The following is a 19689-nucleotide window of genomic DNA, read 5'->3' on the forward strand; positions in this document are numbered from 1 at the left end:
AAGTTTAAGAAAAGATACCCTTCTGGGCATAAAGCCAGAGGGTGTAAATTTGTAAAAGGAACACTTGTTGGATTTTAGCCCCTACCTGCCCTCTGGCAAGGTTGACCTTTTGCAGGCTTAACCTGTCCAACCTTATGTAGAACCTGGAATATTAGAATTTTCAAGGTATCCTCAGACTCTTTCAAATGTTCACCAAGTATTAATTGTCAGTATTCTTTTTTATTTAATATCTGGGTTAGAATTGAAATTCCCATAACCACATGAAATCGCTGATGTATTTCTTCAGTATTTCTTGGATACCTGGCAGTCATTGATGGGTTGGTGTTGCAATGGTGAGCCAGACAGTGGATGTGCTTATGCAATCTGTATTGCAGTGGGGATTTATCTCAATCCATGTGTAGTTATTTGATGTCTTTCATCAGCCTATCATCATAGATCAAATGTTTCTTTCAAGCCAATTATTGAAAAAAAAAGTGCTGTATATGTTTTTTCTTGGTGATAAGACTTGACTAGCTGAAAACTTAACTAATGAGTCTCAGGTACAAGACAGTGTTCCAGCTATAATAATGGGTTTTTTGCATCCTAGTTGAGAAGGAGAAGAAATACCTATTTCCTGGAGAAGAGCATCATCTAGCATAAATGAATCAACTAAATATCAGGACAGAGGGTTCCAGGTTGATACTTCCACTAACTACCTGTTGGTCTTGGATAAGTCACATAAGCACTTTAGCCCTTGATTTGCTCATTTATATAAACAGGATATTGTATAAGATATCATTAAGAATCACTTCCATTCGAAAATTCCAGGAGGGAGCATATCTCTGAAAGGAAGAGATTTTCTAAGTAGGCTACAATTTTCTTTAGGATCTGGCTCTTTGAGACATGAAACTTCCTTAGACCATGAGTGTCAATTCAGGAAAAAAAATGAGAAGTCTCTCTTCTCTAAAAATGTAGCTATGTATGTATGTGTTTGCGTGTGTGTGTGTGTGTGTGTGTGTGTGTGTGTGTGTGTGTGTTTTGATCATTACAAATATATAATTAAGAAAATAACTCTGGATAAAAGGTTTCTTATATAATTAATTGACAGTCAATGTTAAGTCAAGAGGGTAAAATTGGTTACTGCTCATGGCCTGGAGGTATGGTCTTGTTTTTGGTCTCAGGACAGGTAATGTGTCAGAGTGGAAATTGTGATATTAGGAGTACGTGTCCTGTTTGGATTCTGTTGAGTTAGATTGGAAGCAAGATGGTTCTGGGTAGGTAGTGCTGGTCTTCAGATGAGGTACTTCCTTATTCTCTGTAGTCTCCCAAGGAGAGAGCTCCTGAAGGCTCTCTAACTTTTGTGCTAAGTTCACTACTTTAAGGATCTTGAGCTACCAAAGGTCTGAAAATTTTCTGAACAACCACTACTATTCTTTCAGGGTTCCCCTCCTCCCAAATAATACTCATAATAAACACATCTTACCTTTGGGCTTCGTTTGGGTTGAACAAAACTGTTTGTTAGAGCACCTGAATTAAGAAAATATAAATATTAAAAACAAAAAATTAAATGATTGTTACATGTAACCACATCTCTTTTTATGTTATAAAAATCTATGTTATTTTGCAAAATCTGTATGATTTTGAAATAGTTAATAACCCTTTCAGAGTCAGTGTTTATTTGAATTTAGGAACTCTCTGGCTCCTAAACTTCAAGATTCCAACTTCAAGAAAAACACAGGTATTTAGAAGCACTATAGTCAAACTAAAAAGATAGACTCTAGCCTGGAGCCATGGACATGTGTGATGAATCCAATAGGTTTGGATTTAGAGCCTCAAGCTGGAAGAGTTTAATATGGTGTTGAAGAGGGCAAACTAGAATCACACTGTCTGGATTCAAGTCCTGCCTCTGCAGGTAATACTGATTACTGAAGCTTGAGCAGACATACATTTATTTATGTATTTATTTATTATTTATTTATTGATTGATTTGTTTAAAATTTTAAAAATATTTTTATTTATTTTTGTGAGATGGAGAGAGACAGAGTGCGAGCAGAGGAGGGGCAGAGAGAAAGGGAGACACAAGATCTGAAGCAGACTCCAGGCTCTCATGTGTCAACACAGAGCCAAACGTGGGGCTCCAACCCACAAACCATGATATCACAAGACCTGAAGTCAGTCACTCAACCAAATAAGCTATCCATGCACCCCCAAAGCTTGAGCAGACTTTTAAAACTTCAGTTGTCCACCGGTAACTACAGATGCTAGTAGTACTTACCTCAAACAACCTTTTGTTAACTAAATCATAATATATTTATAAATTGCTCAGCACCCAATTTAAGTTCAATATGTGTTCTATTCTATTCATTCCCAGTGGGTGATGATACTGCCCCCAAGAGGACAAAAATTGGCTCATGGGATGTGAAAAAAGTCGTACAGTTTTTATATATAAAGAATATACATATACACAGTATATTTGTGGTGTGAAAATGCCAGGAGGGAGGGAAAGATGTTTACAAAAGGCTCCTTAGGAAACATAGAATGTAACAAAGGTGAAAAACATTGGATAGTCCTTTTGTTTTATAGAAACTCACTTGCTATGAAATTTACCCAATTTCACATAGTAGTAGTAGATCCTCAATGTAATGGGTTTTTAAAAAATAATCATATTTTGCCAATTGTATTTTTGTTCTGTTGTTCAGTGATACTCCATAAATTATTTAGAGTACTGATTCCCCAACCTGCTAATTATAAAGATTTTTGAAGATACAAATCTTTACTGTACTCTCTGCTACCCCCTTCCCAGTTTTGACCCAGTGTTTCTGTGTCGGGACTATATTAAACTCCATTGGTTTAGGCAAGTTGAAGGCTACTAATTTACAATGATGGCCTTGACCTAGTGAAGAGCTAGCTATGCAGTGTAGGACTTGCAGTGCCTGAATAGGCCTGGGAGGAAGGAGCTTTCATCTAGCTTTGCAATGCAGAGGTTTTGGTTTGTAATTTATGTTTTGCTTCGAAAATGTGTAATGCAGTTTCTCACACAAAAGAATGAACTATTCTGCATTTTAAAAATTATTATTCCGTGTATCGTTCATATCACTACTTAGGGACCTGGTGAATCCCAGGAGCCTTCCTTTGAAGTTGAATTAACTTGTTCAGTCTAAAATGATTTGCAAATATAAAGTAGCATGTGCTAACAAGGGTATCTACTGAGTACAGTGAGACCTTCAGTATCCCTTCCTTTAAAAACAGGATGGTGTGGATATTTATTTTAGAAAAAAGAGTTCTTTCCTGGCCCTATAAAATAAATACCACATATTTTCCCTCCTTTTTTTCTTTTTCTTTTCTTTTTTTTTTTTAAGAGCTTTAAGTTTTGGAGTTTGTGATATTGTTTTTAGAGATTTATGTTGCCTCATTGAATGTGGATTTCCCCTTCTTGTTACCATTATTATAAGTTTCCATTCAGTTATAATACCCAGATTGAAATACCCACCTTCTAAACTGACACAGACAAAGGTCTGCCTTGCTTGCTTCTGGGGAACTAATAGGGCATCTTGTGACCAGTACTGAAGTCTGGGGGACACAGCTCTGCTTTCTGCTGTGTCCTTCTCACCCTCCTTACCAGTTCTTCCTGCTCCCTTTCCCTCCCCTGACATTTCCTTATCTTATCCACATTTTTTTTTCCTTCTATTTTTCAAAACATCCTCTTCCTCCCCGTTTTTGCCCAGTGGACTTAGGGATGTCCTGCTGTCACCTCTGCCTTTCCTCAGTTGCTGGGAGGGATTGGTTGGATACGGTTGATAAGGAGAGAGGATTGTGCTAGAGATACTGTGTGTACCCAGTGGAAGGTGAGCTGGGCACACAGCTTTCACCCTTCACTGGTTTCACTCTTCCACTACCTTAATGGTTTCTTTCGGCATCTTTTGCTCTTTAGGAAATCTTAAGGGGGTGGGGGTTTGCTTATTGTGAACTCATCATAATTCCTTAGGGATGGCCCTAAACCCAAGTTTTAGGATGAAAATAGTCATTATAGTCTAATTTCATCCGCTCCCTCAAACCTTTACTGTTCAGAATCATATAGAAATACCCACCTATCTCCTTATCTTCCTTTAACTACACTTTCTTGAGATTTGGTCTTTACTAATGATATTTTTAAATTACTTTTTTTCTGTTTTATCTCACTTTAGAAATTTTTGGAAGTGGAGAGAATATTCACCTATTTATTTTCCAGATCAATTATTACTATTACAGTAGAGTTTGTTTTCTATCATAATTTTTATTGCAAATACAAGTATAGTGTAGTATTAGAGAAGAGGGGATTTTAAGAACCCTGAACCTGTGTTTGTCATTTATTAGCTTTGTCATTTTGGGCAAATAATTTATCCTCTGTTATTTCATCTACAGAATGGAAATGATGATGATAACTTACTCTAAGTGATCATGATGAATGAATGAGAAATTGCATGTAAGTCCATAGCATGGCACTTAGAACCAAGTGGGTTACTAATGTGTTATTAGGCTATTATTACTAACCTTAAAATAGTAATCAGTAAAATAGGCATTCGTGATCATTCCTGGGAAAACTGTTTCTTATTCAACTTTTGCCATTGTTTTTATGGGAAAATGAACTCCAGGTTGCAAATCTCTGAGTTATGAGGAGGACTGTTTCATGAAAACCCTTTTAAAAGCTGTACTTTCCCCCACGTTTCATAGTTATGCTGCTGACATCTTGTGAGGTGACTCTTCCTCTTACCTGCCTCCCTGCCTCTTCACTTTTTCTCCTTGCCTGAGCACTTCCCCACCTTTCATTGATCTCCTCTCCATCCTCTCTCATCAATAATGGTATTTTTAACTCTGTGCACTGTGAAAGATGCCATTTAGGTCAGCTTTTGCTCCTCCCACCCTCTCTATACCTCAGTTTTTGCTCTGAGCTAAAAGGCTGAGAAACAATCAGAAAAATTCTCAAAAGAAGAATAGAGGAGAAAATATATGATAATAGAAATATATGAATATTGTGCCAAAGGCTGCTATATTATATAATTGTTGGATATTGATTTTGATTACTTTCCAAAATTGTACAGGTACCTCATTTATTTTGGCTTCATTTCTATTCTGAATCTTGTTTTGCCTTGTTACCTATAGTGTTGTTACTCTGTAGCATTAAGAAAAATCACTAGGCATTTTCTGACTGGTTTTATAAAATGAATGAAATTTGGAAAACTCTCTTATATGTGGTCACATTTCATGTAATTATTTCTAATTGCAGGAATTATTTTTAGATATTAAATTCACAGTACATACACATGCATCTTGCTGCCAAATTGTATTGCACAGAAGTTTGCCAAGAGAGTCACAATATGGCTAAAATTAAGCTTTATTAGGTATAATAGGATGAGATGTGATTTAATTCTTTAAGCTGCCTATAAGTGCTAGAAGACAGATTGCTTTTATTCCATCCACTAAGTTAAAAGAATGATCCATTATTTTGCAAATCCCAGTGGCAAAAGGCAATTGAAATAATACATGAAGCTTCTTGAAGGAAAATAGCTTTCTGGTTAAAATTGTAATATTATTTATCTTTCCCCTTCAACCATTTGACTCCTTCAGTCTGTAGAAGAGGCCTATTTATTTTAGCAGTAAGGTGGATTGAATTTCTGCCAACTCAGTATACTCCCTAAATGAATATGTCAGAGGCAATATTGTTTCTCAAAAATCATTTAGAATGCACTGTTTTTACATAAGTAGGCTCTTTCATTAGTTTTGAATTAAATCTTAGCAATTGTTGTTTCTATTATGGTTGTTCTTGGAGAGCCCATGGAATGAGGGGGTTTTGGGGTTTGAGTGAAATTTCCCTTTGGGGTTTACAGTATCTGCATTTGATTTGGAAAATTGAAATGAATATGACTTTTTTTGTCTAGCTTCTTCATGAAGGCTGATGTCATTCTAAAAAAAAATATTTTATGTAAAATCAACTGTAGATGGAATATATTATTCGCAGGAGGACTTTGCAATCCCTAAGATAAAAAACAGTGAAATAGTCCAGGTTTCAAGACTTCCCAGGAAGTAGCAAACATCACCTTTATTTTCTTTTAGTCTCTGCCTCCTCGAAAATAGTAGGAAAAATATCAATATCTTGTGACTAATTCCTTGACCATCTTTAAGATCATTCTTTCTGTGCAGAAGGAAAGGTGAGCTCCATTATGCCATGGCAGAATTACCTCAAACACCTTCTGAATTTTCAGAGACTGACTTTATTTTTCATCCAATAATAGATATATTAAAAAATGAAAAAATTCCACTGGCATTGTGATAGCTCTTTTTACTTTAAGCAAATAGAACTTATTATTTTTTTAATTAAAGGATACCAGGTTATTAATTATAATTAATGAAATATTATGCAATTTCACTTCAGTCTCTTCTTGAGGCATTAAGAGGCATTGAAATTTAGATCTTGCAAATTGGCCATCAGTAGGGGTGGGGGATAATATACTTGTACTGAATCTTTGCCAACTTATTTCTGTGTTAATTCAAATTAGTTTGGATTAGAGCTTGATTTAGTTTCAAAAAATAAAATGTGAAGGTACTCATTTTTCTTTACAATGGCAGTCACATGCTCATGTCACAATAGGCATTTTTCTTCCTAATTACAAATCATTTTGATTGAATTTGTATGCTCATCTGAAATCACCTTGTCATTAAGGAATAGCATGAACTTTGTACATTTCTAGAATTAAGAACAGATTTGTGTGTGTTTATTTTAAAAAATTAAACATATCATCTACCCAGCTTATTTTCCCTCTTATTAATTAGCATTCTGTTCATGGAACAATTCATTATTTAAGACAACTTCGCAATCATTAGTAGCAGACTTTTGCGTTTCTTGTAAGGCAGGTCAATTTAATAATTTCTTATTGCAAAGGAAAAATGCCAGGTTAGGCACCAAAATATCCAAAGTATTAATGACTACTGCATATGTACCATCACTTATAATAGAGTATTATATTACCTAGTACTTGGAAAGCTACCACTATGTACCATCTCAATTTCTGAGTTGAAAGTTATTTTGGGTCTTTAACACTTTGTGACCATGAGAAGTATCTATAGGGATGAACTTTGCTGCCTATAAAACCTAAATAGAATGTAAAATCTTGTATAATTGCTTATCTATTCAGGCAATTGGTCAACACAGAAATGGCAGAAGGGTCAAGGTGGCATGATCTAAAAGGCATCTTGTACAAGAGAGACAAGCATAGACCTGGACTGATTAGAATAGGGATTCACTGAATCTGAGAAGACAGAAATGGTAAAGAGAAGTAGAATTTTTCAGTCAGTATATCTAGAGAAGGGATTTCATATGGGTAGAAAACAGCATCTCTTTCTACAAACATCATGGCTGTAGTTCGGCCAAGTAAAGTGCACAAACCATCCAAATCCAGGTGGCCCATCTCACTTCTACATCCTGCTCACCTCCCAAAATTATTTTACTACAATGTCAATAGCTACAAATAAAAGAAGTAAATAATCTCTTGAAGTGGAGCAAAGTTTGGTTTCATTACCTCTTGCTTGGTGGGGAAGGAATGAGCAAGGATTTGGAGGGGTGTAAAAATAGTGATGAAATAGGGAAAGGATTTGGTACAGTGAGCCTGCAGCTTTCATGGACATCTTGGATCTCTTGTGTCACTGACTGCCTCCATTGGAGTTACTGTGATTCATAAAGAAAATAAAATATCCTTAGTATAAGAAGCCTTGTGTATCCTGTCTGATGACTCCATTCCATGGAAGTAAATCCAACAGGGACAGATAGAGGTGAGTCAACCACCTGGACAAGGCTCAAGTTTTGATCTGCCCTCAAGTTGCTGACTAATATCTTTGGAGCTCAGTTTTTTTGGGTAAAATTGATGAATTAAAATAAATTAACTCTCAAGCTCCCTTCTAGGTCTGAATAGTCAACAGGCATAGGGTTATTCAGTGTTTTCTCTTCCTGGAGAGAAAACTACCTAAGTGGTCTGAAGCTGCTCAGTGCTCTGTGACTTGCTTATGATTTATTTCCAGAACAAATGTAGCCCAGAGGATCTGAGATAGAGATAGGTTGGCCCAAGTACATTGATTCAGTGCTCAGCTGAAGCATCTTAGACATGTTGCCTGGCACTGGAATAATTTATCTGTATGGATTAAGATCTACTGTCTGTCAAAGCAATAGGTGCTAAAGAGGCATGAATGCTCTGACAAATGGCCTTATTTCCACCCCTGGGCCTTGTAATTATGACACTTAATAGTCTCCATGGAATCCCACTCCCTCCAGGTTCTCTCTTACATATACCATGTCCCTCCCTACTTCTAAATCTTAGGAGTACCATTATCCCTAATATCCAACAGTCAACTGATTGACAGTTAAGTATTTATCAAAAGAGACCCTCAGTGACTTAACTCTATACCTCCCAAACATTCTTTTTTTTTTTTTTTAATTTTTTTATTTATTTCTAGGAGAGAGAGAGAGACAGCGTGAGCAGGGGAGGGTCAGAGAGAGAGAGGGAGACACAGACTCTGAAATAGGCTCCAGGCTCTAAGCTGGCAGTCAGCACAGAGCCCGATGCGGGGCTCGAACCCACGAACTGCGAGATCATGACCTAAATGAAAGTCGGACTCTTAACCGACTAAGCCACCCAGGTGCCCCTACCTCCCGAACATTCTTAAAGCCCTCCAAAAATAAGTCAGATAAACATAATAATCTATAAAACAATGTCCTTGACATAGGACACATTCTCAGTCTCTTTCTAGTTGTACTGCCAATATGCAAGCTTACTTATTACACAGACATTAAGGAGCTTCTAATGATAGTAGTGAAGGTCGCCTGTGGGCCTAGGTGCTGCAGTGGTAGATTGAATAGTTTCATCTGCAGGGCTCAACCTCAAATAAAAAAGTTGTAGAAGCACATGTCTCCTGGGTCTTGGAGCTGAGAAGTTGGGGTATCTTCTAAGCATTGATCACCAGACACCTAAAATCTGTCTGGTGTTGCAGTAAGACAAAAGAAGGAGAAGCAGCAGTAACAGCTTTCCAGTCTTCTTGTTGGGACTCATGGACTCATGTATGGTTAGTATCAACTCACACAGAAATATAGGTTCCATGAGGACAGGGACTTTGTCTGGCTTCAGCACCTAACACAGTATTGACACATCATAGGTACTTATCAGTATACATTGAATATCCTATGACTGATAGTGATTAAGAGCATAGACTCTGGGGTGCCTGGGTGGCTCAGTCAGTTAAGTGTCTGACTTCAGCTTAGGTCATGATCTCATGGTTTGTGAGTGCAAGCCCCGCATCAGGCTCTGTGCTGACATCTTGGAGCCTGCTTTGGATTCTGTGTGTCTCTCTCTCTTCCACACCCCCACTCACACTCTGTCTCTGTCTCTCTCAAAAATAAACAAACATGAAAAGGATTCTTTTTTTCAAAAAAGAGCACAGACTCTGGAGCCAGGCTACTTGAGATCCCAATCTCAGCTCTACAGCTGACTAATTAAGAATGTGGGCAAGTGAGTAAACATTTCTGTTTTGCAGATTCCACATTTTTTAAAGATCTTTTTTTTTTTAAAAGATTAATGTTTATCTATTTTTGAGAGAGAGACAGAGTGTGAGTGGGGGAGAGGCAGAGAGAGGGAGACACAGAATCTAAAACAGGCTCCAGGCTCTGATCTGTCAGCACAGAGCCCGACGGCAGGGCTCAAACCCCTGAACCATGAGATCATGACCTTAGTCAAAGTTGTGCACTTAACTGACTGAGCCACGCAGGGGCCTCTGGATTCCACATTTTTAAACTTGAAATAGTAATAATCTATACCTCAAAGTTATGCAGGTTAAGTGAACTGATGTTTATAACCAGTGTCTGGCATGCACTATAAATGTGTATTAAATAACTAGATTAATTCGTTTACATTCTCCAGTTCCTTTACTATCGCTGCTTCAGTTTTTTGGGAGAAACTTGTATCTGAATTTGTGAGTACACATGCTAATGAGCATGGGCCCAGACCCAAAGGCATTTCTATCTTAAGACCTCTGGCTGTGTAACTTTCCATTCCAATGCTCTGAGGCATCAATTCCATCAATTTCCCTAATGTGCTACTTGACTTACCCTTCTTGATTGAGAGCTCCTTGAAAGCAGACACCATCCAAGAGGGTCTAATTTAAAGTGGGTACTGATGGTTTTAGAATGAATGCATGATGTAGTCAGTGAATGGCAGTCTTGTGTGTTTTCTCTTGCTCATCCCTGGGAAAGGAATCACAAACCCCTTACCCAACTCAAAGGTGGTGCTTACCCAACTCAAAGGTGGTGGTGGGTTGGCCGTCTCCTTCTCCCCCTCCTCCCCTTCCTCCTCCTCTTTCTTCTTCTTCTTCCCTTCTTCTTCTTCTTCTTCTTCTTCTTCTTCTTCTTCTTCTTCTTCTTCTTCTTCTCTATTTCTCTCTCATACACTGTCTTCTTATTATTGAAGTATATTACAGATTCTTCTTTATCCACAATCTACCAGTGTCATATGTAAATCCCATTCCTGGTCACTCCAACCTCCCATCTCGCTGTCCTTCTGGCCAGCCCAATTTCTGTTTGATCAGAAACAGTTCAGCCTTCCCAGTAACACATCAGTTGCCCCCAGTATTTGTTCTCTCTTGCTATCCTCACCTCCTCTACATGGCTTGTGATCTCTGACATTTACATTGGCCATCTTGCTTTGCCCCTCTCTTTTATTTTAAGTCAGGTCAAATCTTTTTGGTAAAATATATAAGACTTAGTTGTAAACAAACATTCTTATTTTCGTTCACGAACTTTTGTTTTCCTGCTCACCTTCGTAAGCACCTCAAGCTGCCCTACTGTTCATTAGAAACATGTCTTTAAGAAAGAAGAAGCGAAGTAGATGGTGTGATTTACCACCCAGTCCTGTCACACCCGTCTTTGTTTTTGAAGCACTTTTAATCTGCTTAACCAGATAGACATGACATATGGGAAATATTTAGACAATAGTACAAGTCATTTCATAAGATAAAACTGTCCGGTCTTAAGCCATTTGTTCACAAACTCTGAATTGGTCCAAAACTACCATAGTGTAAAATCACTCTGTATAAGCATCGTTATGCATTTGGCTATTCTTTTATTGTATCATTTGTATCCTGACTCCTGTCCTGTTATAATCTCCATAAGAATCAGGAGCTCATCTTTTCCATCATCTGTGTATTTTCATGGTGCCCAGAATGGATCTGCATGGAAAAGTCACTTGGTGAATGACCCTCATGGCCAGATGGTCTCTGCATCCTGAAGTGACCCGGTTCTGGGCACACTCTGGGTGCAGGTGCATAAGGAAGGGGTGGAAGGCTTCTAGTTTGGCATCTTGCCATGGCTTTTCAGACATTTCTTGTGCTTCTGTGCCTCACTAATGAAACTGGCTTTGAGGGGCTAATTCTGCAGCCACATATCCTGATTTTTCTTCTTTTCGAAAAACCATTTTTCTGCTATGTCTTTGAGAGCTCCACCCCTCAGGGGAGTAACAGCAGTAGATTGGTTATGCTAAACATCCCACCTCAGGGGCTCGATTTTGATTTTTTCTCAGCAACTCAGTCATTTATATAGTCTAGATAGACTCATCTTGAAACTTCACAAAGCCATTTAATTTTTTAAAATCATAACTAGATAATTTGTATCTATATTTCCAGTCCTCTCTTGCATTCCCAGGGAATATTCTGTGAAGCAGGAAACTCAGTGCATGCCCTTTGTTGCTATATAATTTTTTACCCAAAAGGCTAATTGTAGAGAGCTAAGCAACAAGTATGGGAGATTGTTTATGTTTTGTTTGTATATACTCTTTAACCATGTGGGCAAGGTAGACACACAAATAAAGACATTAGTAATTCTAGCCTGCAGGTGCCTGGGTATCAGTATCAGCTCAGGTCATGACTTCATGGTTTGTGAATTCAGGCCCCTCATGAGACTCTGCACTGACCATGCAGAGCCTGCTTGGGATTCTCTTCTCCCTCTTTGTCTTCCCCTCTCCTGCAGACACTCTCTTTCTCTCTCTTTCACAGTAAATAGATGAACTTAAATAATAATAATTCTAAATGTGACACAGATCATTATTTTTTTCTATCCTTTAGTCTCTAGACCGGTGAAAAAGACATTATGTTTGGGACCTGCCCCTTCAGCCTCTCGGCTCTGCAGTATCCTTTGCTCTACCAACTGTATAGTATCTTCCTGGTCTGCCTGGGGCCTGTGCATCCATGAAAACTGCCACGATCCTCAGGGGAGAAAAGGTGAGTGTCTTGTTTGTGTGTGCTTCGTTTACTTCCAGTGTACACACAATTCATTTACTTCCAGTGTACATATAATTCATTTACTTCCAATGTACACACAATTATTCTGGTAGCTAAGTAGCCGATTAAGCCTGCTTACGACAATATTTGTTTGTAAAATGTAGATAACCAGCTCAAGCCTGACAGCGTTCAGTTATTAGGGAGGCCATTGAGGAGATTTCTATGGAGCAAGAATCTGACCTTTATTGACCTTCCAGTTAGGCTCCTAACTGGTGAAGTGACTATCGCTCAAACATGACATAACAATGTTTTAAATGTGTAGTAGTTATACTGAGGAAATTAGGCATGATTTCTGTAATCACATCAGGAAACAACTGTTTTGCATATCTATTCATTTTCAGATTTCTACATGCTGAATTTGATGTTCTATTTCAGATTTTCATGAGGGGCATTTATGCATGTTGTTTGCTTTTTGATGTCCTTGGGCTTAAAGTGAAATGTTCAAACTTTATGGGCTTATTTAATTTTGTAGATTTCTGTAGTCTTGTTTCCTTTAGTTTGCTGTTATATACACATCTTCATCTTCCAAAGTTCATTTTTATTGATGTCTTGACTTCTCTTTCATTAATCCTTCAGTTTGTAATGATATTACAGCCCCTTAAACAGCAATAAAAAGAAAATGCTCCTTTTTCTGAGAAAAATGAGCTCCAGAGACATTCCAAAATTTAAGTTGTGTTTGCTAAGCACTAACCCTAGCTATCCTATAAAAAAAGAATACATGGCCAAGTGCTTGATGCTGTGAAGTTGGTGCTTTCAGCTTAACTCTGTGTCCAATTGAAACCCCACATTTCAGGGGGCACCTGGGTGGCTCAGCTGGTTGGTTAGGTGTCTGACTTTGGTTCAGGTCAAGATCTCATGGTTTGTGAGTTTGAACCCTGCATCAGGCTTGCTGCTGTCAGCACAGAGCCCCATTCAGATCCTCTGTTCCCCTCTCTCTCTGCTCCTCCTCTGCTCATGCTCTCTCTCTCTCTCTCTCAAAAATACATTTAAAAAAACACATTTCAGCAATTCCCAGATTGCTCACATGCACACATGTGCATGTCCAAGTTCACACACCCATGCCTCTGGATTTTTTTCTCTCTCTCTCTTTTTCACTGTGTATTTATTTTGAGAGAGAGAAAGAGAGAGAGAGAGAGAAAGAGATTGAGAGAGAGAGAATGAACATGTGAGAACATGTGAGTAGGGGAGGGATAGAGAGAGAGAGATGGAGAGAGAGAGAATCCCAAGCAGGCTCCACACTGTCAGTGCAAACCATGAGATCATGACCTGAGCTGAAATCCAATCAAATGCTTAACTGACTGAGCCACCCAAGTGCCCCAGGGGCTTTCTCTTTTTTCTGACTCTTTGTTCTAAGGCATAAGAAGAGAATGTGTGTTGAGTCTAGGTACATGAGGAAGAAGCTAATTTTAATTATTTTATGAAATAATAGAAATCTGGATCACAGCAGAACCTGGAGGGCTGTGCTGGGAGAGGCACATGCTACTTTTTTATTAGACATGTAGCCAGAAGGTCCCCTAAGCCTCTTCAGTTTATGAGTAAAAGATAGTTTCCCATTAATGGTAACCCCCACAAGTTGTTGTCTTATGGTGCACATGTGTATAACTGGACCCTGGTGGGTCTCCTATAGTTGCATATGAGGTTTCCCAGGGTGACTCACATGTTGTTGGAACTAGCCCCATTATGTTCAACTTGTGCCAATCCATGTAAGACTTCAGACTAGAAAATCATTTAAGATTGGGCTTAGGCCCCCCCCAGCAACTGTGGCCATGGCTGTTGATACAGGCACAACTTGGCTACACTGAGTGCTGCCTTCCGTTGCTTTCAAAGCTGTAGAACCCAACCAGGCCAAATGGGCCTCATGTTATTTTGAGTGCTTTTGGTTTTAAGTGTCAGAAACCCAAATCAAACTGGCTCAAGCCAAAAGAAAGAACTTTATTAGCTTATCCAGCTAAAAATAGAAGGGAGGGTAGGGCTGCAGCCAAAAATATCAAGAGGTCAGCAGTTTCACTGTCTCTCCTTCTTTCTCTTTCTCTTTCAGGACTTCTTTTTCTATAGTCTTCTATTCTATTCTTTTCTCTTTCTATTTGCAGTCTTCTATTCTCTGTCTCTTGGTTCTAGTTTTCTCTATCTTAGATTCAGTTTAAGACATGTCTTCTCTCCATGGAGTAGAGACAAGCATTGATTTTCCTTTCTTTATTTTTTTAACTGTTAAATTTTTATTGTGTATTCTTCTTGCTGGTAGGTTTAGTTTTAGTTAACACATGCCATTAGTGATTATTCATACCATTGGCTGATGGATAACAAGGCAACAACAAATTTCTGTTTCTCTTTGAAACACATTGATTTAAAGTATCTATATTTTAAAATTTGTTCACAAAAAGTCCAGTATCAGATGTTGTTCTGTAATATAATTAATCATTTTCTGTTTCTTTGGAGGTAGTATAACATTTAATTTTTTTAAGATTATTTATTTTTGAGAGAGAGAGAGAAAGAGAGAGACAGAGGGTGAGTAGGGAAGGAGCAGAGAGAAAGAGGGAGACACAGAATCTGAAACAGGTTCCAGGCTCTGAGTTGTCAGCACAGAGCTAGATGTTAGGCTAGAACCCATGAACTGTGGTGTGGGATCATGACCTGAGCCAAAGTCAGATGCTTAACTGACTGAGTCACCCAAGCACCCTAGAGGCAGACTTTTGACTTAAAGCCAAACAAAAAATCAGGCACCCCATCTTGTCCTAATAATCCAAACTCAGGTATGTAAAGCTCAGTAGAGCAGATTGTGAAATCTTTCGATTTCATTTAAGCTTCCAGCATTGTTTGCAAATTGCAAGTTGGAGAATGAAGCCAAAAAATTTTCTATTTCCTTGATTCTTAGATCCATTCTTTCTACAGTTTATGTTTCTAGATCTAATTATGTCACAAAATTGGTATGTACATTTTATGTGGAGGAATTTCTTCCTCTAAAACATTCTAATGAAACAACATAGTGTATTATTATTAAGGGTGGTACCTTATTTTTATGATCAATTAATTTTGTGTAGCTTCACTGATATATAATTGACATACAATATTGTGTAATTTTAAGGTACACAACACACTGATTTGACATACATGTATATAACAAAATTATTGTCACAATAAGGTTAGTTAATACATTTGTCACCTCACATAGTTACCTTTTTCCTGTGGTAAGAACTTTTACGATCTACTGCCTATATCCCCATGTTCATTGCAGCATTATACACAATAGTAAAGATATGGAGACCACCTAAATGACTACTGATGCATAAATGCATAAAGGAAATATGATACACACACATACATATACTCACTCATATATATAAGAATATTATTTAGTCATAAAAAAGAAGGAAATCCTGCCATTGTGATAACATGGATGAAACCTGAGGACATTATACAAAGTGTAATGTCAGACAGAAAAAGACAAATCTTGTGTGATCTCACTTATATGTAGATTCTAAAAAAAAAACCAAAAAACTGAAATTATAGTAACTGAGAGTAAAATGGTTGCCAGGGGCTGCCTGGTGGGGAAAATGGGGAGACGTTGATCATAGTGTCCAAACTTCCAATTATAAGGTTAGTAAGTTCTGAGGATCCAGTGTACAGCATGATGAGTATAATCAATACTATACTGCATGCAGTTTGATATTCCTAAGAGAGTAAATCTTTAAAATCACAAAAAAGAAAAAAAAATGATTTTGGATAGTAGATAAAGTAAAAAGATACGTCTTCCTTATACTTCTATGAAGAGTCATGGAATTGAATCTCATTGGCTGCTTTGTGTCATGTGCTAACTCTGATCCATTCACTCTGATTGGCCAAGTCCCAGGCATGTGGCCACCACTGGAGGGAAAAGGCCCACCACACCTCACAGACTGAGAGTGGGGGAGGGGTAGCTCCCTCAAAGAAATAGGAGATGCTGATGCTACAAGAAGGTAGAAACAATGATGAGGTTAAACTAAACAGATATTTATTAAGTGCTTTGTCCCCTTTGTTCTGAGCCATAGAATTTCTACAGTGATACAGAGAATGCTCTCTTCCTCATTCTGTATTGGAATTGTTGTTACATGAGCCAAAATTTCACAAGAACTTTTGTGAAAGTGTTCTTTCAACTTTTCTTTCAATCTTCGTTTTCCACATAACTCTCAGCTGGTCCAAGGAACTCAGCTGAGAGACTCACAACATTTGGACCCTTCTACTTGTCCCCTTGGCTCACGATGCTTTAATGCCAAACCTTTTCTTCATTAGTCCATATTCCTCTGTTGTATGAGTCAACTCTTGCAAATGCACCCTGGTTTATCATTCATTAGACATCAACTGTTGTGAGTTGAATTGTGTCCTTCAAAAAAAAATAATAACTTCATTCCTAATACTTTGTATATGTGAATGTGACCTTATTTGGAAATAGGGTTATTGCAGATGGACTCAAGGTAAGATGAGGTCATATTGGATTAAGATAGGCCCTATTCTAATGGCCAATGTCCTTATACAATGAGAGAACTTTGGACACAGTGATACAGAGAGGAAAATTCCATGTGAAGGCAGACGTTAGAGTAATGCCTCTATAGGGCAAGGAATGCCAAGGATTTCCAACAACCACCAGAAACTAGGGAGACATATGGGAGCAGTGTTTCCCTAGAAAATTCAGAGGGAATATGGCTCTACTGACACTCTGATTTGGGACTTCTAGCCTCCAGAACCTTGAGACAAAAAATTTCTGTTGTTTTACATCACCCAGTGTGGTACTTTGTCATGACAGCTCTAGGTTACTCATTTACTGCCCAACTTTCCATCAGCATTTAAGCTGAACAAGGATAAAATACTTCATAATATTTCAAACTAAAGTATAGAAAAGTCAACCAATTTGTCCTCAATCCCACAGTTATTTAATAATGTCCAAGGTCACACTAAGCACCAGGATTCCTGTCTCCCTAGTTCAGTGTTCCTTCAAACCCTGGGCTTCCTTAGTGCTTCCCTCTGTGGGCTAAGGAGGTTTGGATCAAGGCACAAGCTTAGCAGAGAAGCCCTCTGCCCACTTGCACCACATTGGCCAATGGAACACATTAGTCTTGAGAGCCAATCATTGGGCCAGCATAGGAGATAAGGCATGGGATGAGGGATTAGCTCTAGTGTATCACCTTTGGAGAGAGAGGGAAAGTAGATTGCAGTTGTGTGAGAAGGGAAGGGTGTGCCAAGAACAGCTTGGGAGCAGCCCATAACTGGAATGTGTATTTTTTTTCTTACAAGAGAGGCTCAGCCTTTGGAGCTGAAGGAAAGGGTGGAGACAGTACAATGTCTCACCTGAAGGCAGTAGCGTCACTGCAGCCACTTGCAGAGTGCAGGGTCATGTTGGGATTGATGAGAGCCAGTCTCTGTTTCACAGGGCGCATACTGAGGCTAAACAACCTGCCCTGGGCACTAAGTAATCACAGACAAGGGAGCATGTACACAGCAATGGTTGTTATTCAGGTCTGGGAAGTTTGCTCTTTTGCAAGTGCTTCCCTAGAGCAGAGACAATTTTGATTTTTAAGGTCTTGTTAAAATTTGCCAGGACCACCTGCCTGTAATCCCTCCTGGGAAAAATAAAGAATGGAGTTTTCCCTCCAGGGAAATGATTCTGTGCCTACAGAGGTCCCAAGCATGTTATGATGATGGTGAGTAATCTTCTTGTTATTTCTGCTGACTTCTGAGCACAAGATCTGGGATCTTCTTAATCTCAATCTGTCCCACGGTCCTACCATGGGGTCTGCCGGAGTCGTTGACTGGCACAAACTAAATGTAATTCAGAATTCCACGGAGGCTGGAACACACAAGCTAATGCATTAAACATCACAAAACTCTGGGGTGCAAACTGGACTGTTTAGCTTCACATTTGAATTCCCTACCCTGAAGAAATACAGTGAACCTAGTAGTGGAAGTCTAGGATATACATACATTCTTAGATATTTTATCCCTTATTATATAAATGGAAGGTGGAAGATTTGAGTGAAATATCAGCAAACAACACCAAGAAAATGAATGTGTAAAGTTGGAGATAATTGCTTTTCCCTCTTCTATAGTCTTTTTCCCAGTCACTGTGCTACTGCTTTTGTATGTTCTTTTTGTTCACATTTTAAAAATAGTACGAAAGGATGGGAAAGCAGTTAATGTTGTATTACCTGATAGAAGAAGTTAGTTACTCTAGAAATGATCTTAACATGGCTGTTATTCTAAGGCAGGCACCCTTCAGTCAGGAATCCTATAAGGTTTGTGGCTGTCAGCTGTCTGAAATACATTAGAAAATCAGCCTCGTACCCAGCCTTCACACTTTCCACCAGGTCTGTGATAGACAGACAAGGGGAACAGTACACAGCAGGTTGGTACTTGTCAAGTGAAGCTAGGATGCTTTCAGAGGAATTTAAATTGGATCAGGTTTTCACATTCATTGCTTTATCTTTGATATACTCCAAGGGAGTTATAATTAGAGATATATGAAAGAGATATAAGCTGAAAAAAATGCTGATGGGTGAACTCTACGCATAGGTATACATTTAAAAAATTCTTTTTGATACAGAGATATACATTTATATGACATCCTTGTCCCCTTCAGACATAGTGCAGAAAGACAGACACCCTTGAAGACAGAAGTTTTTTTTTTTTTTTAATGTTTATATTTTGAGAGAGAAAGACAAGAAGGAAGAGGGAGAGAATAAGTAGGGGAGGAGAGAGAGGGGAGAGACAGAGTCTGAAGCAGACTCCAGGCTCCAAGCTGCCAGCACAGAGCCCGATGTGGGGCTCGAACTCACAAGTTGTGAGATCATGACCTGACCTGCGCCAAAGTCAGATGCCTAACCAACTGAACCACTCAGGCACCCCTTTAAAAAGCAGTTTGATGGAGGTTTCCCAATACAGAATCATATTAGGTAACTGCTTATGTGATAGGACTTCAGGGATTCCTTCACACACCCAGTATGGTATTGCCCCCAGTAATACCCCTAAGTTCTAAAATCCCCATAGGAAAAGACATTTTCAAACTGAGAAGCCATAACTCTCTTTACAAAGACAGTCGTTTATGCTCTGAAACAAATCAATTTAGATAAAACAGCAAAGCAGGAAAATACTGCATGTTTTAGATCTTATATAACAACAATGTGGGGAAATTTCCATTTTTCATCCTTGCCTGCTAGATAGATCCACTTTTAATGAGAAGTCTATAAAATCATGTTACTTTGTTACAGAAAATATATATGCTAAGAGTTTTTGTCTTTTCCTGTTTTTACCCATGTCTGTGTGTGTTAGGAGTGGGAGGTGTGCCTATTTCTCATTTTAGGTGTTGAGAGTTCTTTTTTTTTTTTTTTTTACAAA

The 19689-nt window shown here is 38.4% G+C and overlaps 1 protein-coding gene across 1 annotated transcript in view; it reads left to right on the plus strand.

Moving 5' to 3' along the window:
• Positions 1-19689, plus strand: part of LOC120227287 (thrombospondin type-1 domain-containing protein 7B-like) — a gene marked incomplete at both ends in the record, with an annotated part of 80433 nt that overhangs the window by 51286 nt on the left and 9458 nt on the right. Inside the window, one exon of the mRNA XM_039225427.1 lies at positions 12112-12267. Coding sequence (XP_039081358.1) covers positions 12112-12267 — 156 coding nt within the window. The remainder of the gene's footprint in view (positions 1-12111; positions 12268-19689) is intronic.

Source organism: Hyaena hyaena, unplaced genomic scaffold (assembly GCF_003009895.1).
Source record: "Hyaena hyaena isolate Hyena2069 unplaced genomic scaffold, ASM300989v1 scaffold_2152, whole genome shotgun sequence".
Classification (NCBI taxonomy): domain Eukaryota; kingdom Metazoa; phylum Chordata; class Mammalia; order Carnivora; family Hyaenidae; genus Hyaena; species Hyaena hyaena.